The sequence below is a fragment of the Eulemur rufifrons genome, chromosome 28 (assembly GCF_041146395.1).
Source record: "Eulemur rufifrons isolate Redbay chromosome 28, OSU_ERuf_1, whole genome shotgun sequence".
NCBI lineage: Eukaryota > Metazoa > Chordata > Mammalia > Primates > Lemuridae > Eulemur > Eulemur rufifrons.
This window is the reverse complement of record NC_091010.1, coordinates 46,498,384-46,519,561: the sequence shown is the minus strand read 5'-3', so window position 1 is coordinate 46,519,561 and position 21,178 is coordinate 46,498,384. Positions and strand designations below refer to the sequence as shown.

The 21,178-nt window shown below is 43.4% G+C and overlaps 1 protein-coding gene across 1 annotated transcript in view; it reads right to left on the bottom strand.

Annotated features, from left to right (window-relative positions):
- CNNM1 (cyclin and CBS domain divalent metal cation transport mediator 1) overlaps positions 1 to 21,178 on the bottom strand; it is a 50,552-nt gene that overhangs the window by 16,098 nt on the left and 13,276 nt on the right. The window contains exons 2-6 of the mRNA XM_069460633.1: positions 12,670 to 12,813; positions 9,613 to 9,753; positions 8,105 to 8,274; positions 6,340 to 6,439; positions 5,842 to 5,889 (exon numbers count right to left, since the gene is read on the bottom strand). Coding sequence (XP_069316734.1) covers positions 5,842 to 5,889; positions 6,340 to 6,439; positions 8,105 to 8,274; positions 9,613 to 9,753; positions 12,670 to 12,813 — 603 coding nt within the window. The remainder of the gene's footprint in view (positions 1 to 5,841; positions 5,890 to 6,339; positions 6,440 to 8,104; positions 8,275 to 9,612; positions 9,754 to 12,669; positions 12,814 to 21,178) is intronic.

Here is a 21,178-nt window from a genome sequence, read left to right as displayed (position 1 = left end):
TTCTTTTGTTGTCCAACAATAATTCCTGTCTATCTCCCAAAGTGGTTGTGGGGGGTCAAATAAAACGACGACAGAGTTCTCTTAATGTATCTAGATCAGAAATCAAGCATAAGGCCAGAAGGTGCCCAGAACTTCTTTTTAAAAAAGTCCAGGCCTCTTGAGGCCTCTTTTGGTGATATGAAACAAAAGCAAAAGTGACAGAGATAAAACCATAGCATAGGCCCTGGGGATGTCACCAAGTCACTGAGAGGACTTGGTGATTAGCTATAGAGACCAGACATAAGAAGGTGGAGAGGAAAGAGCTGAAGGAGAAGCAAGGCACCCTCCGCCTCTCGGTGTTTCCGCTGTACCCTGCATTGCTCGGCCCGCAGAGTTAAACCAAGGCGGGAATAACCTGGCCTTGCTCTCGCCTCTTTATCAGTGGGTTTCTGGTTGGGTTGACCCTGTCTCCTGCTGGGTTGAACACCCACAATCATGGAAAATGGGGAGGAGGCTGAAAGAGCTCTCAGGGCACATGGCACCGCACCAGCCAGAATTGGATCAGAAGTCTCAGCACTTCCTGGGGGGGTCTGCACAGCAGGAATGAGTCACTTCAATCTCTGTCTGACACTGGGTTACCATGAACTTTTTCATCATAAATACTAATGAACTAGAATTAACCTTCCTTTAACTGGGAAGTTACAATTAACTAGGTCATCTGGTTAACTGAAGGTTAATTAAGAAGGAAAATACACCCCTGCTTTGATCCTTTTGGCTGAAAAGCTTTTAAAAACGTACATCTTCCTTTTCTGCAGAACCTGCACAGCACACCCTTGGCATTCACCAAGATTCACTGCACATGAAGGATCGTGAAGGTCCATGATGTGGTCATTTCCAAATCTGCCGACATGCAGGAACAGATCGTTTAGCTGGTGATGGCGCCAGACTGGCATTTCACACTGACTGTCCTACCCTGTAGTCATCAGGAAGGCGTCAAGACCTCTCACAAAGCAAGAAAAACTTTATTTCTTAGTGGAAAATCACCATTACCATCAAGAGAGAGAGAAAACTTTGGTGAAATGTGAGAAGGAGATTAACTTGTCTTGTACAGATAAACATGGGAAGCAGATAGTTTTTGATGGAAAAATGTGATTTGGGAAAAAATACAAGTCAACATAAATGCTTCTGAGGTTGCAAATTTGGGGGTTTGAGGTCTCAGGCAATAGCCTTTTATATGTTCAGGGTCTGCCATCCAGACGAGAAACTTAACTGGATCCTTGATGACTGAGGACGTGGTGAGGCTTCAGAATTATCAGCCTAGCACTGGGATAGGGAATACAGATGGAGAGGGTAGAGGAAACTGGACCGTGTTCTAACTGCACGGAAATTTAACAAATAAATCCCAGGTTTTGTCATTATCTGCTCTATGAGCCTAAGAGAACAACCTCTGGAGATGAAAACAATATAAACAGTTTAATTGATTGTTCAGATTTATTGCATTCTACTCAGTCATTAAGTTATTGTGTATATGAGGTCCTTTACTTGATTAAAAAGAAACCCAATAGCCTTTATTTTATTAACAAGAGAGGTTAAACTTAATGAAAAGTTGTTTTGAAATTTTTAGATATAGTGTCCTTTGTATGAACAGAGCTAGAGAGAGTATGATCGTCACATAGTAACGTTAGTAGGAAGATGAGGACATAGAAGCAAATGTGGAAGGGAAATAGGTGGGAAGAAAGCAGAGTATTTCATTATTTCTTCCCATTTCTGTCCCGCTGCATTCCTCATTCCATCCCTCGTTCCATCCCTCTGCAGTCAGACAAATGATGGTGAAAAACACTTATCCCTCACCCCCACCATTTTCCCATATACATACACAGATACATCCCTGGGAAGTAAATTCACAAATCATGCCATCAAACCAGCAATGCCTGGGCTCTGTATACAAATGAGTGTTACTGGTGCAGTGTGTTACATGTTAGTCATGGGAGTGCCTGTGGAGAGACTAGTTCTCATGCAGGACAGTGACAGAGACCAAAGGCTTCTTGCAAACCCCACTGAATCTGTGGAGACCCGAAACACCCACACATGTTTACCTGGGGAGCCTGCCAGAGAGTCCCCTCTGCTGAAGGCGAAGGTACGAGACACAGAGACAGGCACTAAAGAGTCAGGGGCCAAGGATTTCAGAGTTGCGAAGGGGAAGATAAACACAAAAGGAGAGAGACAAAGAGCAAAGTGGATGAGAGTCTGTTCCTGGATCTTCACAATATCACATTTATCTGCAAAAAGGAATCTTGCCTCTGAATACGTGGGAATCTGCACCCTCATACAAAGTCACTCTCCAAAAAGACAAGAAAATAAAATGGACTTTGCTGAAGGTCTTCTGAAAAGATGTGCAACAATCTTGGAATCAGAGATGCCAGTGACAAGCACAAGCAGTGCCCCAGTGGGGAGCGTTTAGGCAGCATTTTCTGGGCACCTGTTTTGAGCCAGCAAACATGCCAGGAGCCCAGAGCTGCATCCCCACCAGGCTCTCCCAGCTGCCACGCATCCTGTTCCACTGCAGGAGGGCGCCTGCACAGGCATTCAGGGGCCTGACAGAAGAGTGTGTGCTCCTGCTAGGGGCCCTCCTTGAGGGAACTGGATCCTGCCTCGGACTCCTAGGAGCTCCCTCTGTGGTCACAGTGCTGGTGAGGAACTGTGCCTTGCTAGAGGATCAGGACAAAGGAAAGACAATATTTCTAGCAGTTTTTATGTGAATCAAACTGACGAATTGAATCACAGTCACTTTGTAGCAAGTACAAATTCCCCAAAGCACTTCTCTTTCTTCCACTTTTCCTTCCCTTTCTCCACAGTGTCTGAAATGGTGCTGGCTATCATTTGGGGCCTGGGTGGGGTGGAGTGTGTCACAATAGTCCGGTCCTTTCCCCATCTTGATCTGGATCTTGTGGTGTTTTGGCATGGGAATCTGTCTTCCTTTCTCTTACTTGATCATTCCCAGAGTCTCTTTCAAGGAGCTAAATGACGCCAGTCTGCAGGTGACAGACACTGAAATAGGCAGCTTCTGCAGTCTTATTTGCTGCACTAAATGAAAATTCCCTACACATGCAGGGGAGCAGAAGTGGGGAGCTATGTAACTACCTGATAATTATTTACTTTGACATGAGATATTAGTGAATATTTGAAGAGGCCTCTAATATTGTGAGACACACTGTAGAAACCCTATATTCTCAAGAAGGATCATAGTTTTTCTTAAATTAAATGTATACACAGCCAAGCAGATAGGACACTTGTTCTCTCTCTGTCTGCACACCTCTGTGTGCACCTGTCCCAGCTACCCTGAGCTCGGGCAGGGTCTCTCCAGAGTGTCAGGCTCATCATGGTCCTCCTGGGTTCCCCGGCAATCAGAATCAAGATAAAGAAGACAGCGTGGATTGTGTTCCCTTTGCCCCACACGGGAAAACCAGAGACTTCCTTGTAGCCTCAAGTCCAACTTTGCAGCATAAGCCACAGGGCCAGTGTTATGGCAAACTCTTCATCTCAATTCTCACCCTCAAAGGCTGATTAATGATTAAGGCTGGGTGTGGTGGCTCATGCTTATAATCCTGGCACTCTGGGAGGCCGAGGAGGGAGGATTGCTTGAGCTCAGGAGTTTGAGACCAGCTTGAGCAAGAGTGAGACTCCGTCTCTACTAAAAATAGAAAAAATTAGCTGGGTGCAGTGGTATGTGCCTGTAGTCCCAGCTACTTGGTAGGCTGAAGCAGGAGGATCACTTGAGCCCAGGAGTTTGAGGTTGCAGTGAGCTAGGCTGACACCACGGCACTCTAGCTGGGGCAACAGTGCGAGACTCTCTCTCAAAAAAAAAAAAAAAAAAAAGAAAAGAAAAGAAAGGCTGATTAAGTTGCTGGCTTCAAGAACAGGAGGAGTTGGCTAGGGCAAGACCCTACAAGAGTTTATTGCCTTGTGGCTCAGGCTTAAGCTCTCCCTCTACCTGTAGGCTGAGGTTCTTGGCCAATGAAAGATGCTGGGTGCCTGGACCCTGGGCTGAGCACCCACCTAGAACAACCATGGGGTGTGGCCTGCCTTTGCAGTTATTTCACACTTCATGAAGCAGGGAGGGCTTGGGAGAGGATGAAAACTGTTTCTTTACCCCATTAGCTAATAATATTTCTTTTTCCTCCTGATAATTTATAAAGATGCTCAGAAGAAGGAAAAGAGAGTTTAATGCTTCCTTTTACTTAACTGGTTTTAATGGAGAGATCAGTGTTGCAAATTCAGTCCTGTCTCACTGATAAAGAACTAGAGACAGGAAAGAAGGGAAGGAGGAAATCAGACAATATCTTCCTCTTACTTAAATTTTTTTTTTTTTTTAAGAAAGAATGTCATCTAAATTGGGTAGTCTGGAGAACCTTATATAGGTCTTTTTATTCCTCAGAATTCCCACCTTTTTTGTTGTTTTAGAAGAGCCAGGACAGGGACAGCATTTCTAGGTAACATTAGAATCCCAGGAGTAATCCCTAATGTGATGGACGGTGGAAATCTCCTTTAGAGAACTAAGGTTTACCCAATCCTATTGCCTGTCCCTGGCCCACCCAGAGTTCTACTGAGTACTGATGCTTCCTTCATCAACCTTGCTTGAGGTTTGTTGGCTTATATAAGTATAATATAATATATAATAATATACTAGACTTTTACAAATTTTATAGATCTCCTTCAACTCAAGTTCTGCAGGTACTTAGGCTTCATTTCAGCCAGCTGCTGGACTAGGATGTGAAATAACACTGTAAATTGTTCCACTATTTCCACATAGAAATTGCATTCTGAAACATGATGGATCTGTATTTCTTTGCACTGTGTGAACTAGCCAGGACACCAGGATGCATCTAGGTAGGTTCCCAACCCGCTGGGTGATTTGGACCAAGTCATTTCCTTAGTTTCACTCATGTTAAAACAGTCTCTACCCTGCCATGTACCAGGGACTATGATATCAAGTTCTGGGACCCTCTGACAAATCCCAATATAAAGCACTAAATAAAATCTTTTTTATAATGAGAGGTAACATCCCATTTGGCCTTAAAGTGGCTCCTGTAAACACTAAAAGCAAAATTCAGATCAGTGAATCAAAAAGAAATATAGAGAAATAATTCTTTCTGGATCACACTTATATCACAATAAATGCCATGCTCTCTAAACACAAATGCAATAACTCTACACAGGAAACAGCGAGAAGGCACAGCATAGAAGGGGCAGAGCAAATCAGCCATCAGCCCTGTGCCAGCACCCCACCAACAGCATGCATGGCCAGCTGGCAGACATCTCTCCACCAGCTGAGCGCTGGTGAACAAGGAAAGAAGCATATAAGCAGCATATTGCACCAGCCTGGGACTTAGATCCCCAAATCTTGCAGTCACTTCTTACTGAGGACAGACCCCACAGACACAATAGTAGCATATGCAAGTTTTCAAATAAAGGCCAGTGGGTGAATTATCACTGCAGAGAAGGAAAGGATGAACCTTCACGAAAGCACAGGAACCACCTGCCTGCATTCCCTGGCAGATGGCAATAAATGGTGCCTCCACTCACAAGCTGCTCCTCCCACTCCAGCCCCTGGCCCCCATCACTGTTCATCACTTGCATGTGAGCAGAGAAGCTGCAGAAAACATTCCAGACACACAGAGCCTAAGCCCCCATAGTCTGTGGGTACCTGGCAGGAAGCAATGTTCCTGGCAGAGCATTACTAAGAGGCTGCCAGCATTTGTCTTAGCTCCAGCCCAGGCTCAAAGTGCTTGGTCCAGGTCCCCAGAGTGGGCTGAGGCAAAACTACGATGGGGAGGACGAGGAAGGGATTTGAGAAATACATACGAAAGACAGAGGATCCAGCCAGGCTTCCAACCTTCCGCACGTCATTATCTAAGGAGAGAAGGATGCAATGGGTTTCAGAGGCAATTCAGAAAACACAGCTTATAGGAATCTTCCCTCTTCCACTCCACCCCAGATCAATTAACCCTGTAAAAACTAGGCGATCAAATGGAAGGGGAGGCAACAAGTGTAAAAAGCAACAAACAAACAAACTTGTCTTTTCATACTGAAATATACCACTCTCCGTCCTTAACACTTTATGTGATTGCTTTTTCCAATTTATTTTTTTTCTCACTTATTTTTTAAAGCACAAACTAACTCAATGAAAAGTGATACTTGAGCCTATTTTGCAGAAGAAACTAAAGCCAAAGAAGTTAAATTGCTTGTCCAGGGTAACAAGAGTCAAAAGAAGAGTCAAAAGAGGAGTCACGACTTGAGCCTAGATGTCTTTTTCTACAATATTCCATTGATTCCCCAATAAGCGAATGAAAACTGGAATACCTGAGCACGCAGAAGTCATGATGGCTGGGACCCCATAGTAGGTGAAGGCTCCATTCTCGAAGCGAAGGCCTTCCTTACCAACCTCCACTTCCACTTTACCCTGGAGAAAGAAGGAGGTGTATAGTAAGTGTGTATGAGCACTTCCAGTTATGTTACTGACTACAACCCTAAGCACTTCTGCTTGGATAACAAGTGGACTCATGTTCTTATCACAGAAGGCTATTAATTCTGTCCAGGTTTATGTTTCAGAAATAGCACCTCCAACTTTGGTAGCTCTTTGCAGTAAACTCATTGTTTCATTGTTCATAAAGCAGCATCTAGTCATGAATAACCAAGCTCTCCTTGCTACTACAACGGCCTTCCCTGATGCAAGTCCAAGCACCAGCTCACCCAGGGCCTGGTAAACCTTCCCACTGGTTTAGTCTAAGGTTAGACCATTTCTAAGTTGGGTTGAGTTACAATCTAATTCTGTGTGAAGCTTGCTTAATTCATCACCAATAACAGTGACAGCTAATGGGTGGTGTATAGTGTGTGTCTATGGACCTGATGCTGTTTTATGTGTACTGCATGGATTCTCACGTAATCGGCCCACAACCCCATGAAGTCCACACCATTCTTATCCCCAGTTTACAGAGAAATCAATTTTGAGGCTCTGAGAGTTTAAATAAATAACTTGGTCTAGGTTAGTTAGGAAATGGCAACATTGGAATTTTAAAGCTAGATCTTTCTGATTTCTGAGCCTTGCTACTGCATTTTATTCTCTCCATATCTTACTTGAAAACTGTTAAATTTGCACTAAGCACAAGACAGTACATTGTGTGTGTTCATTATGCTATATAAACAATGTAACAGGAAACTTCTCAATTTCCCACAGTGAAGAATGTGACTTGGTTTCTGGAGAAGAGAGGTCATTTTATTGAGGCCCTTTGCAAGGATATATGTGAGGCAAATCGTAATGTAAAAGCAGAGAGGTTGGAGGTGGACTGTAACAAAGACCATTTCTAGGTTAATGTGAGCTTAATCAAGATTTTAAAACAATCACTGTATTTAGGGGCTGTAAGATTCTGTTGGGAAGAGACAGGGAAGCAGTGATGGAGCTAATGGTGGAGCCAGGACAGGGTACCGGCAGTTACAAGCTGGAACCACGCCTGACACTTATTTAACACAGGCCTATCCAGGCACCCAGGGCAGAAGGTGATCGTACTTATATGAGTACTGGGAAGATTTCTTTCACTCATCTTTTCCCCTTCCTGGTCCTCTTAAGGGGGAGACGATTCCAGGGACTGCAAAGGCTGAAATGCAGCAGAGAGAATGAACGTGTCCCACGTGCCTCCAGAAAGCACAGCAAGGACCCACATAGAAGTCAGAGGTGGTGAGATTCCAGCTCGAGAGAGGGTTTAAACAAGAATTGTCTACAGTTTAGGTGGGGTGGACAGTTTCATTTTGGGGGACGTTCAAGTAGAGACAAAGAAGTTATTAGGGACTCTATAGGGCAGCAGTTTTGGAAGTTCAGAAGCAGAACCCCTCTACTGGAGAGGGACTCACCCCACCCCAAACATAGCTGAGTGGTCTGACTAAATGTCATCAAAGATCCCACCAGTCTTCCAGGGCCCTCCTGTGGGTTATGCACAAATGCCCACCCCAACTGGCCTTGTTCCTGAGGCTGCCAAGTTTTGGAACCTGGCACTGAGGGAGGCATGGTGTTCCTCTTCACCTGGACATGTCCTTGTCTCACTCCTACAAGTTCCCTGGCTTTCCTACTCACCTGCAGAAGCAGCACAAAGTAGTCCACAGGGCGGTTGCGCTGGTAGAGGTAGTGTTCTGGGGCCTTCTTGTTCTTCTCATCAAACTTCAGTTCCTGGATCACGTTGGGATGTTTCAGGAGCCGGAGCAGGATCTTCTCCGAAAGGTACAGAGACTTGAAGGGCTCCACTTCTAGGGGAGGGTGGGAGGCAGGGAGGAATCAACACCCCCCAGGTCCCACCTATGCCAGCAGCAGCAGCTGGGGGGAGTCACAGCGGGCACAACTAGTCCATTCACGCTCCTGGGCACCAGGCTGGCAGCCCTTCTGCGGTCCTTCGGGTGGGGGATCCTAAACCCAAATGTGCATCTCAGGGCCTTCCTTGTGCCCTCTGGGGGGATGTGTCCCTGCACTGGCATCTCAGGAAAAACAGGTCACCATTTTGGAAATGTCAGTTTTGTTATTAATTTTCTCTTTTATTTAAAATTGGGCATGGGTATCTAAGCCAAGTGAACAACAAAGGCTTAAAGGCTATAATCCAATGAAATACAGAGAATTTAATCTGGCTTATTTGTATGACATATATCTGCTGAATGAATGAAATCCCAAGTTAACAGAGATAGGTAATTATTTGAATAAGTTATTAATAATGTGAAGCACCATATTTACATATTAACATATATTATTATGTACATTAAATATTATACCAAACAGATACAGCTGCTTTGCTCTGGGAACTCAGACAGCCAATAGTTAAAATAAATCTGTATTCAGAACCTAGATAACATGTTGAAAATCCTACTTTAAAGAAGCTCCAACTTAAAATTTTCTTTTTAGCACCTGGAACAGTGCTAGCTCTCATTATATACTTAATAAATATATGACAGATTAATTAACTATTGATCTTAGTGATGGATATGATCACTCTAGGTCAGTACATTAACTAGGCATGGAGGTCAGTGGGTTCAAAGACAAACCTTACCTTCTTCACAAGAAGGAGTTTATTTTTGGATTCTCTTACCTTTTCTGCTTTCTAAAGACCCAAAGATTCACAATGCACTTCTGTATTTTAAGAATTCATAGCTCACAGGCCTGTATGACCTCTGGAGGGTACTGGGCCCCGGAGTCTTGTTGCTGGGTAGGACAAGGCCTTTTCTTCCCCATTCCCCGACAAATACTCTGGGGTACCCCAACTCTAACAGGACAGGGGATGGCCTCGGGCTCCAGTCAAGAAGGATGTGGACGAAGGGAGAACTGCAGCAGTAGTTTCTTTAGCTCTTTCCTCCGTAGAAGAGAGAGTTGGATTGTACTCACTTCCTCCCCTGGAAGATCAGGCATGATCTTCTCAACGTGACAGTAGGTGGCATCTGTTACTCTATCTAAGGCAACCTCCTCCCTAGAAGAGTGGTTCTCAGTCCTGCTGCACATTGGAATTAGGTTGAAAGGTGTGAACAATCATTGGTACCTGGGTCCCACTCTAGAGATTCTGCTTTAGCTACTCTGGGGTGGAGACTCAGGGGGGAGAGTCCTACCTGTAGCCATGAAGCGGTGCGTGGCCAGCAGAAGCTGTGGTGAGATCTTCACCCGCATCTCCGTGTCGGAAAGCTTAAACAAGGAGAAGTCATGCCGCTTCCTTTCCCGGTGTGGGACCCTCTGCTTTTTCCGATTGTCGGCTGCAGGGTCACAGGGGACAGATTGCAGCTCTCTTAGAATCACTGTTGGTCTTTGGAGGCTTTCCCGGAGCCACAGTGACAGATAAATCCTCTGGGAACCTACACATTTCTGCAGTGTCAACTTTAGGTGACATTACAACACCTCTTTTCCATGGAGTGGAAGGATGTTTGTGAGGGACAGGCAGTGGAAGATCGCCATCATCATCTCTGTGTTAGTGACACTTAGCTGGGGTATAGAGGAAAAGGGGGAAAGTTGGCTCGGGACACCCAAATCCAGGATTCTGGGGCCAGCTCCCCTACTTACTGGCTGTGCAACCTCTCTAAGCATCAGAGTTTTTGTTTGTTTTAGTCTATACAAGGTTAATAATATTTAATAATAGTGCTTCTACTCATCTTGTACGGTTATTATGAAACTCTAACCAGAAACTACCTGTGAAAGTGGTTTTATAAAGTCATACGAACTTGAGGGACTTGTATTTTTAGCGTCAAGAATGTTGGTGGGGCCCTGGGATTTCTGCCTCTGTCCCCCTCGTATCCCCAGAACTGGGCTCACCTGGTCTCCTCCTGCTGCTTTCAACCAGGCTCTGAGTGGTTCCTGAGGATGCCACTCAAGGGATGAGGGTGGTCACCACCTCTTACCACTCCCAATTCTCCTGCTTCAACTCCAGCCCCTCCACTGGGAGAGAATCAGGGGAAATACAGGGAAGAGGAGGGAAGAGGAGAGGAGAGGAAATAGGAATGGATCTATAATCTATAAAAGTGGGTTCTCTGGGTGGGGGCCTCAGGCAGGGAGGGCATGGAACCCCCCAGGAGCCTATATATTGGACATGTGATTACTGGTTGAGAAAATTTCCTTTTTCCAATTTAACTTTAAATATATATATATATAATTTTTTCTTTTTTCGTGGGGGGAATGTTTTCTTTGGTCATTTCTCTTTTGTTATCTCTGAGTTTTGAGTTAAATTTTGAAACTGCTAGCCTATCTCAGCTGTAGTAAGGGGAACAGGGAAAGGGATTTCAGTTTTCTCCAAACTTGGCCTGGAGAAAAACAGGGTGAAGGGGACTTCTAGTGCAGGCAGGAATGATAGGGAATGAAGCCCTGGGGCAGGGAAATTGGGCCCCAGGATCTGGCTCCCTGGTAAGCTCCCTCTCCTTTTGGAGCTTGTCTGCCAGATCCTTTGGGTTTCCTTCTAGAAGGGGAAGAACGCCCTTCCAGCTATGCAGCTCTTTTGTGGCCTGCCTCTGACTCAGCCTCCGCAGTCACCTGGCCCCTGCTTGGACACTCCTTTTGCTCGGGTTGCAACAGCGGATCCAGACCCAGGTGAATGGATCATGTAAGAAGTCAGGGTCACACAAGAAGAAACACAGTACTCCTGGCTCCTTGGCCTTTTCACAGCTCAGAGAATCCTGCCGGCAGCTCATTAAAAGGGTGGACAAACCCTCCTGCAGAAAGAGGCTCAGCAAGAGAGTAGTAAATATAGGGATAAGACACAGCTCTTTTGCTCTCACTGGTGAGCAATCCTCTGATCTGCATGATATGTTTGCCTAAATATCCCCTCTCTCTCTCCATCAGAATGACACTTAAGATTTCATCACTAGGGAATCATTCCTCTGATCTCCCTTTCACTCCTTTGATTTTAATAGCAGGTGTTTGGAGCACGAAGGTTGTACAAACAAGTGCTCTGGGAGGAGCTCACTCATTTAGACTACTATCAGCCACGAAGCCCTTCGTGTGAATGTCTTCACCAGTTATCTACTGAGACACCTGAGAATTCTAAAGCAAGAGTGGTGGACAGCGGCAGGGGAGGGAGAGGGTGTTTCTGAGCTCACTCAGGCCAGCAGCACAGCAATACCAGGTTCCTGGAGCGGGAGGCGCTGTGACACTCCTGCTAGTTTTTGTCACGGCCTGGACCACATTTTAGGCTTGATCTCTTTTTAGTCCAAAGGGAGGACACTCATTCTGCACCACTCACTGCCTTATGGTACCAAAGCTCTTTCCACCTGGCCATTGTCCAGGAGCCAGTTTCTGAAAGGCTGCTTCTAGCAAACTCAGGACAGAAGCCTAAAATGTGTTATCTGAGGGAGAAAGAGGGATGATTGCCTCCTGAGAGGGAATTCTGGGGAGGAAACACTTCCTGGCCTAGGGCCTCCCACGCACTTAGATAACACTCCCATCCCAGAGACAAAGCATGCCTTTGTAATGTGTGCAAGCAAAGCTTTGATAAGGTTCAGTAACACAAAGTCACTATCAGCATAAAAGAGTCCATGTTGTTCCTGAGGGGGTTTGGGTAGGAGGGTGAGAAGACCAGAGAGGGGACAGGAACAGGAGCAGGGACCCTGGTGATAAGTCTAGGGGCAGGGGGAAAATGAGAAACCCAGGGTGGTATGGCTGAGAGGCACAAGAGGGCAGAGCATGTCTAAGAAGAGTTATTTAAGCTTCTGGCTTAGGTTGGGGGTGGGCAATCTCATGACAGTCCCCACTGCTCACTGATGTTCTGGTGTCAGTGGACTGTGAGTGGAGCCCCAGGGGCTGCCGGGGTCTGCATCTAGGTGGACAAAGAGACAGAACAGGAACAACACAGGGGACAGAACCAAGGGCAGAGAGGCCTCTGGGCACCATCCTGGGTACACTTTGTTTCCTTTAGTCCCTTTTAGGCCAGGAGGTCTCCTTTTCAGTCTTGGCTCAGTTCCTGTGATAAACACTTAGATAGCGTGTTCCCAGTGACTCGGGTGATTCTAGCCAGGGTAACCCACCACGCCAGTACCTGGCACAGGTGGCTGACACACATCAGTGCCCTGACACCCTTTCTACATGTCAAACTAAGCTGTACCTGAGAGTCTTGGAGGCAAATAAGATGACCTTGGAGAATGACCTGGGAGAATGACCTTGTAGAATGGCCAAGGCCATGCACTTACTGTAGAGATCAGTCTCATCGAGGATCTCCGACTTGATGATCTCCTCTATGATATCCTCCAGCGTGACGATGCCCATCACCTCATAGAAAGGGTCCCCTTCGCCCTCATTATTCACCCGCTGGACAATGGCCAGGTGAGATTTTCCTGGAGAACAAACCAAACCACTTTAAGTATCTGGGACATTTTCTGACATCTTTCTTGAGATCTTTCCTCAGAAAATGATGTCTGGACCAATCTGAGGATTGAACTCATATCAAGGCCTCCTTAAAACATGAAGTTTGTATGCAAGCTCTTACAAATGCACACCTTATACTTTAGATCTTTGTTTCTTTCTAGGGAAGTTACTAATATTCCCAAAGCCAGTTAACTTTTTTTTCTTTAAACTTTCACATATTAGCAAGTATATATTAGCTAAAGGGGGCTGAATAATCTAATTGAAAGAACAAGAATTTAGAGTCAGAAGAATTATGTTAGAAGTCATTCTCCCCTAAACACTGCTTCCCCTTAACTATCCCAGTTACTATCTCTGGGCAAATAATTTAATATCTACTGAGTTGTAATCTCTCATCTAGAAGTAGGGAATAATCCCAGTGTGGTGATTTTAAAACATAGCCCCCAAATTCTTTGCTGTGCCTTCCATGGAGAGGTGTGGTCTACATCCCCTGCCTTGAATCTGGGCAGGCTTGTGACTGCTTCAACCAAAAGAGGATGGGAAGTGTCTGCTATGGGACTTCCCAGGCTAGGCCATAAAAGCCAGACAGCTTCTGCTGTGAGAACACTGTAAGAAGTCTGACCACTATCCTGAGGTCACCATGGTGGAGAGGCCACCTGTAGGTGCTTAAGTGACAGTCCCAGCTGAGCCCAGCCTTCCAGCCATCCTGCCAAGGTACTAGACAGGTTAGCAAAGAAACTATCTTAGAGAAGTAGATCTGCCAGTGTCAGCTGATCCAGCCCTGTCCTTTCCCTCCCCAGCCTTTCAAGGTGTCTCCAGTTGCAGCCCCAGACACTGTAAAGCAGACATAAGCCATTGCCACTGTGCGTTTTTGGAATTCTGAACTCACAGAATCTGTGAGCATAATAAAACACTTTTTCTTTTATGCCTCTAAGTTTTGGGGTGGTTTGTTAGCAGCAATGGTAACTAGAGCGACCAGTACTCATAAGGTGATTGTAGAGCTCAAAAGACCTAGTGGATATGTGAAAAGGCTTTGTCAACTATAATGTGTCACAAGCAGACACTTCATTTTTATTGCCCAACAACTGATTAATAATAGTTCACATTTATTGAGCTCTTACTATGTGCCAGGCACCATTCAGAACACTTTATGTGTATCAATTGAATCCTCATAACAATGACTGATGCAAATACTAGTATCCACATTTTACAGGTGGAAGAACTGAGGCACAGAGTAGTTAAGCAACATGCTTAAAGTGATACAGCCTGTAAGATGCAGAGCTGGACCGCAAACCCAGGTAACTAGGTTCAGTCCTAACCTAGGGACTGAAGTCTTTCTAACAGTCCTGTTTCACGTCAATTTGTTTTCTTCGGCTGTATAGATGCATTTCCTGGTCCTGTTTCTAAAATGAAAATCTGGATGGTTCTTTTCTTTGGCTAGGAGACATTTAAGGAAAAAATCTGGGGTACTGACTCAGATGTTATTTTTAACAAAAAAAAGAAGAAAGTTCATGCTTTATCAGTGTTACCCTTTATAAGCTCTGGCTTGGTCATTGCCAAAAATATCAGACAAGAGGGGCAGTTTGCCAGAGTCATAATTAACCGTTAAAATTTAAATACATGAGTTTCTGTATCAAATATCTCAAATCACAAGATTGGGATTTTTTTTGAACTGAAATGAAATAAAAAAGATGGCATTTGTATCACCCAAGAATGGTCTCTAATTTTCCCTCCACCTTCAACCTATTTCTAAACTGATCTGATCATGCCAGAGCCCTCCTCAAAAACCCTCCATATCCCCCTAGTGCTTACAGAATCAAGTCCAGACCCACTGGTTTGGTATTATCAAGACTGCACAATGTGGCTCTTCCTGAACTTTCTAACTGTATGTTCTGCTCCATCCTCATCAGGCTACACTCTAGGTGTACCAGGTTACTGTCGCCTCCTCAATTCCTTCCATGTGCACTTTCTAAATCTTTGCTCACACTATTTCCTTCCCCCACCCCATCTCTGCCAGCCCTTTGAGTTCCAGCTCAGGTGCCAGCTCTTCAAGAAAGCTATCCCAGACTTGCCCCATTCTAAACTAACCTTTCCTTGCTTTGTGCTCCTAAATCTTTGATAACTCCATTAGAGCATTTATCAGTTTGCTGCTTCTTATAACTAGCAATGTATGTGTCCTATACTAGACAGCATTTCTTCCTCAGATCATGAGCTCTTTTAGGACAAAAGATCATAAATTTAAACAGAGTTCCCTCTAATATATCAGACGGCCAATCAGTGCTGTCTGAACTGAAGACTGAATAAAAACCCATAGTTTGTACAATAGATGATATCAAAACCAGATACTAAAATGCTTTTTTTTAAATAAAATACTATGTGTTTAAATTAAAATTTAAACTCTGCATCAGTGGTTCTAAAATTACCCTTCTTTGAAACAACTGCCTCCTACCCAACTGGACTGAAGTACTTTGAAGCTTAAATTAGGTTATGTTAATTGTTAAAATGTGCTCATTTTAAAGTTTTTCATTTCCAACACATTTTTCTTAACTTATGGCACCTGTTCTCACTTTTCTGCTAACATGTGCTAGCAGATGACAAAACAAATGACTAGTATAATGGAAAAAGTTGGAAAAGTGATTTCTTAAAATTGTTTTCTATAATTGGTTATTTTTTATAACATGGAGCCTAGAATATGTATAATACAGCTATACTTCCTCCCACTAAAATAATTAGTTTAGATGATGGAATTAAATAAATTAACATTAATATTGTAAAATATCAAAAACTTTAAAAGCCACTATTGCTCTGTACTATAAAAGTTCAATTTGAGGACACACTATGTTATCAACAGGGAATAGAAATTTAAAGTCCTAATTATACAATATTCAAGACAATGTTCATATGTAATCTATTTAGAAACATTTTAAAATTTATTAAGCCTCTAAGATTCCTTCCAAAACCTGTAGAGATCTTCTACAAACAAATGAAGGCAGCCATCCTTTCTTAGGGACAGACTGGGACAGAGATCATCATATAAGCCTGTTCTAAGCAACATTCAAAGGGACGAGAGAACCAGCTGTTCCCATGACACACATAGCTGAGTTTCTTCCTTTCTCAAAAAGCCTGGACTTTTAAGAGCCCTGTGTCTGCACCTGTCCCCTTCTTGGGCCCCAAAGGTATTGGGGGTGGCCCCCAAGTGAAGCAAATCTGTAGACATGGAAAAGTTAGTCACTCCCCCTTGCCAAAGCACTTTGTAATACCCCAAATAGTAACTATTATTATTATTGAAGCTTCTATTTGCTATGCACAGTCTAGGGGCCAGGCACAGTGTCAGGCATTATACACACATTATTTCACCCTGTTCTTGTTTTCTATTTATATGTGACCCCTCACTATGAGGTAAGTTCCCTGAGGGCAACAGCTCTGTCCCACTTACTTCTGTTTCCCCAGAATCTAGAATAGCACCTGGTTCATCATCATCATTAAGGAAATACGAGTAAAAATCTTACAACCCATAAAAAGACAACTTTTTATGTAAGAGTGAAAACTATAAAACTCTTAGAAGAAAACATAGGAGTAAATCTTTGTGACCTTGGAGTAGGCAATGGTTTCTTAGGACACCAACAGCACAATCAAAGAAAAAAATAGATAAATTGGACTTCACCAAAATTAGAAACGTTTATGCGTCAAAGGGGGACGTCATTGAGAAAGAAAAAAGACAACTCCCAGAATAGGAGAAGACATTTGCAAATCATCAGATAAAGGGCGCGCATCCGGAATATGTAAAGAAATATTGCGACTCATAAAAATACAACTCAATTCAAAAGTGAGCAAAGGATTCGAATAGATATTTCTCCAAGGAAGATACATAATTAGTCAACAAACACATTAAAAGATGCTTAATATCACCATCATTAGGAAAATTCAAATCAAGATGCCAATGAGATACCACTTTATACCCACTAGGATGGCTATAAAAAAAGGTAATAACAAATGTTGGTAAGGATGTGGAAAAAGTGAAATTCTCAGACACTGCTGATGGGATTGTAAAATGATTCACCTACTTGAGAAAACGGTCTGGCAGTTTCTCAAAATGCTAAACATAAAATGATCATATGACCCAGCAATTTAACTCCTAGAGAAATGAAAACGAATGCCCATACAAAAATTTGTACACAAATGTTCAGAGCAGCAATATTCCTAATCGTCAAAAAGTGGAAACATTCCAAATGTTTCCAAATAAACAAAATGTGGCATACCCATATAATGGAATATTATCCTGCCATAAAAAGGAGTGAAGTATGTGCTACAACATGGATGATCCTTGAAAGCATTAGTGAAAGAAGCCAGACACAAAAGGCCACATGTTGTGTGATTCCACTTATGTGAGATTTCCAGAATAGACTAACTTACAGAGGAAGAAAGTAGATTCATGGTTGCCAGCAGCTGGGGAAAGGAGGATGTGGGGACTGACTACAGTGGGCCAGATTCCTTTACGGGTGATGAAATGTTCTGGAATTAGATAGTAGGGATGCTTGCTCATCTCTGTATATACTGAAACCTATTAATTTGTGCACTGTAAAAGGCCGAATTTTATGGTATATGAATTTTGTCTGAATGAAGCTGTTATTTTTTAAAAGAGCCAATTTAAAAAAAACACATGCCTGAATGAGCAGGAAATTGGTGGGGCTGAAAGTTATAACCTACACACAGGTAGTAAAAGTAGAAACTGCTTCATAAAAGGAGAATAGCTGAAATGAAAGAGCAACACTGATTTGGATATGGGTAGTAATGCTGGTAAAATGCTAATGTGAGAGCACTCATCGTCAGTTTGTGCCCTAGGATGTAGAAACCAAAAGTGCACACGGGTGAGGCCATCAGACCAGAAATGGGGGAGAAGGCACCACCTTATTTCTGTGCAGGTAGAAATGGTGAACAGGGCTGAGGGCTTGATCACAGATGGGAAGGGGAGAATTGGAGAACAGAGAGTTGCTGGCTTTGGACATAGTAGGTTCACATCTTTTACCAGAGACCTCATCAACTTTGAGGAATAACTTGTGAGTATTTAAAACTCCGAAACTGGGTCAAACTGAGGCAGTGGAGCTCCAATTTCCCAAGTGTTTCCATCTTTCTCTGGGCAAATGCTGGTTTCTGACGTGCATTATTTCCCCTCCCATGCATGAGTGTTGTGTTTACTTTCTAATGGCATACTTGGGGGAGTGGCTTAGATTTCATCTATTCTCCTCATCTGCTCTCCTATCCCTCTGCATGCAGACTAGCAGGAATTCTCAAATGCCTTCTTACAACTGTTAGTTCAACAGTCCCAGTTTCCCTCCAACTTTCTAGAAAAGTGGGATGGCTGTGAAATAATTTGGGCTAATAATGATGATGATCATTATCATTTCTACTGAACTGCATGTTTGTCAAGACTTTATACAGAGTACAGAAGAGTGTTGGAGTTTGTGAGATGTTCTTGAGAACTTCCTGTAACCCTCATTGTGTGAATCAGAAATGATTGGACAAGCTCCCAGCTTTCTCCAGAATCTATTGAGAGACATGTGTCTTATTCATATTCTTAAACAAGTTAACCTCTTTTTCAACTTCCATTAAAGGGTTCTATCTCACTTGGTGACTATTTTCCTTGGTAGGGGGAACGAACATATTACCTTAGGATCATCACTACAAACAAGATCACACATGGAGAACAGCAAAGCCATGCTGAGCTCCAGATGTTGAAGAGTAGATTAAGCTAAGTGATTTGCTCTGCACACTCTCAGTGTGAGGCAAGTCCAAAACAACGGGGGCCCTGGAAAAATCTCCCTTCTAGTTGTTAAAAATACCAAAAATAAAGTGATAAACTTTAAGCCCACTAAGTCCAAGGGCATATTAAGATACAGCAGAGGCAAAAGATAGTTCTTTAGATAGAAAACTCTCGAATGTTACTAGTTTATGAGGCAATTTTACATGTCTCTTGAGCATTCTACTGTGGCACTGAACATCAATGGGAAATCTCTGAGTTGAGTTGAAAGGTAAAGAAACACTGGGTTTTATGGGAATACACTTTCAAAAAATGAAGGCTACATCTGTCTCTGAGTTGTAAGGAACATATTTTACTCTGGGCTCACTGCTGTCTTACTTCTGAACTGGCAACCACAGATCTCTGGCCGCTGGCTTAAATTCCTACCATGTTCTTGGTGATCAGTCTCACCAGAAGCCCAGCACTGTCCTGATGGTTTGGCTTGCTGACAGTTGCCTTTCCTGATTTCTAGCAGCTGTGGGCTCCTTAAGCCTTGGTTTGCTTCCCTGAATCCTTGACTACTTCCTCCTAGCCTCTGATTTACAACCTCTATCTCCAATCCTGCCCAATCCTGATGAGACACAAAGTAGAGAACATGCACCTATGGCTTGAGCCTTGTTTGGAATACAGTGTTAGGACAGTTTTGAGTGTGACTGGAGAAGTAATCGTCAACAAAGCATCAAGGGTTAGAGTCATGCCTCTCCAGGATTAAGTGATATTTATAGTGACCCATCTTTCCTCTATTAAACAGGGCCACTTGGTAAGACCCTCCATTCCCAATGCTTTGGAATGCATTTCACCTAGCTTAATGGTTCTCAATGCTGACTGTACATTAGAATCACCTGAAAAGTTTTAAATACATTCTACACATCGGATCTCACATCCAGAGATTCTGATTGCTTTGGTTTGGGATAGGGCCATGGCATAAATAGCTTAAAATGTTCCCCAGGTAATGTCCAGCCAAAGTTGAGAACTATTATCTTGGTTAATAGCAATGGTTCTCAAAGTGTGGTCAGTCCCTGGACACCAGCATCCATGTCATTCGAGAATTAGAAATGCAAATTCACAGGCCCCACCCCAGACTTAGTGAATCAGAATCTCTGAAAGTACAGCCCAGTAATCTGTGGTCTTGGTGCAGGCTAAAGTTTGAAAATGAAAACCATTGGTTTATGGGTAGGTTTTATGTCACCCTGAGTATGAGGAAGGGAAACAAGTACCGAGATGTCTAGTAAATTCTGGTCCCTTCAGTGCACCTGGTTTAAGGGTCACAAGATGCTAAGTACTCATGAAAAGACAGAAATGAACCTCCTGGAACAAAGTGTGGTTGTAGTGGCAAGTTGATTAATGCTTTCTCTCATATGATGTGAGTGGGTATGGTATTTTGCTGACATGGGGAAAAAAGTAGTTGTTGACTCTTCATCACTGGTCTTGGGAAAGGGACTCTTGAGGTTTTTGTACCAATAATCTCTGAGACAGGCTTGAGGTACTGCATTACCTATTAGGCTCTTGGCATGTCTGAGGTCAGTAAAATTTCCTATTATTTAAAGTCAAACTGGTCCTTTCTGTTGCCCCAAGAATCCAAAGGGCAGTCCTAGTACTGGTTACTGCTAGTGCTCTGCCTAAGGCTCTGTCATATTATCACATCACTACCTGGTATCAACATACCCAAAATATAAGTTGGATTTCGTAGCAGGGTGATGAGGTTTTCAGATGTTGCTTTTAAAGGAGTGGTTCTCAGTTGGGGTGATTTATCCCCACCACTGCCCTGGGGACATTTGGCAATGTTTGGAAACAATTTTGGTTGTCACAACTTGGGGCAGGGGATACTACTGGCATTTAGTGGCTAGAGGCCAGGGATGAAGCTAAACATGCTACAATGCACAGGACAGCCCCCCACAACAAAGAATTATCTGGCCCCAAACATCAATACTGTTGAGGTTGAAAGCTCTGCTTTAAAAAGACAGAAAATTAGGCAGCAACAGCAACATTAAAACTATATTTTGGTATTTGAAGAAGCTTCAAATATCCTCCAAAGGTCTTTAATAAATACAGCCTCATCTGCTTGATATGGTTTAGGCACATCCAGACAGAAAAGCTCTCAAGGACCCTGTTAGCATACCGCCTATGCCTTGGGGGGAAAAAAGCAAATAATTGATTTACTTTCCTCTCTTTCAAAAATAGCTACAGCACTTTGGTAAGGTAACTGTTCCCAAGATAGAATATATTATTAATAACAGAAGCCAGGAGGAAAGCATATTGCTTGGAAACAGAGAACTAAGGAAAGAAGAAATCATTTTATGGCCTTATGGTTTCTGCCTCACTCATGACCTTCACCTTGTAAAATACAGTGGCTTTTGCTACGTTCTTCATCTCCCTGGTGTCCCGGCAGCATCTTTTTTCATTTGATAGGCAATATTGAGTGTCTCCTCTTTCTTGCCATGGTCTTGGTGCCTCACTATCACTGGAACAGTGTTCCTCAGAGCAGCAGCATGAACACTACCTGTGCACTGTTCAAAATGCAAGTTCTGGTGCTCGCTTCG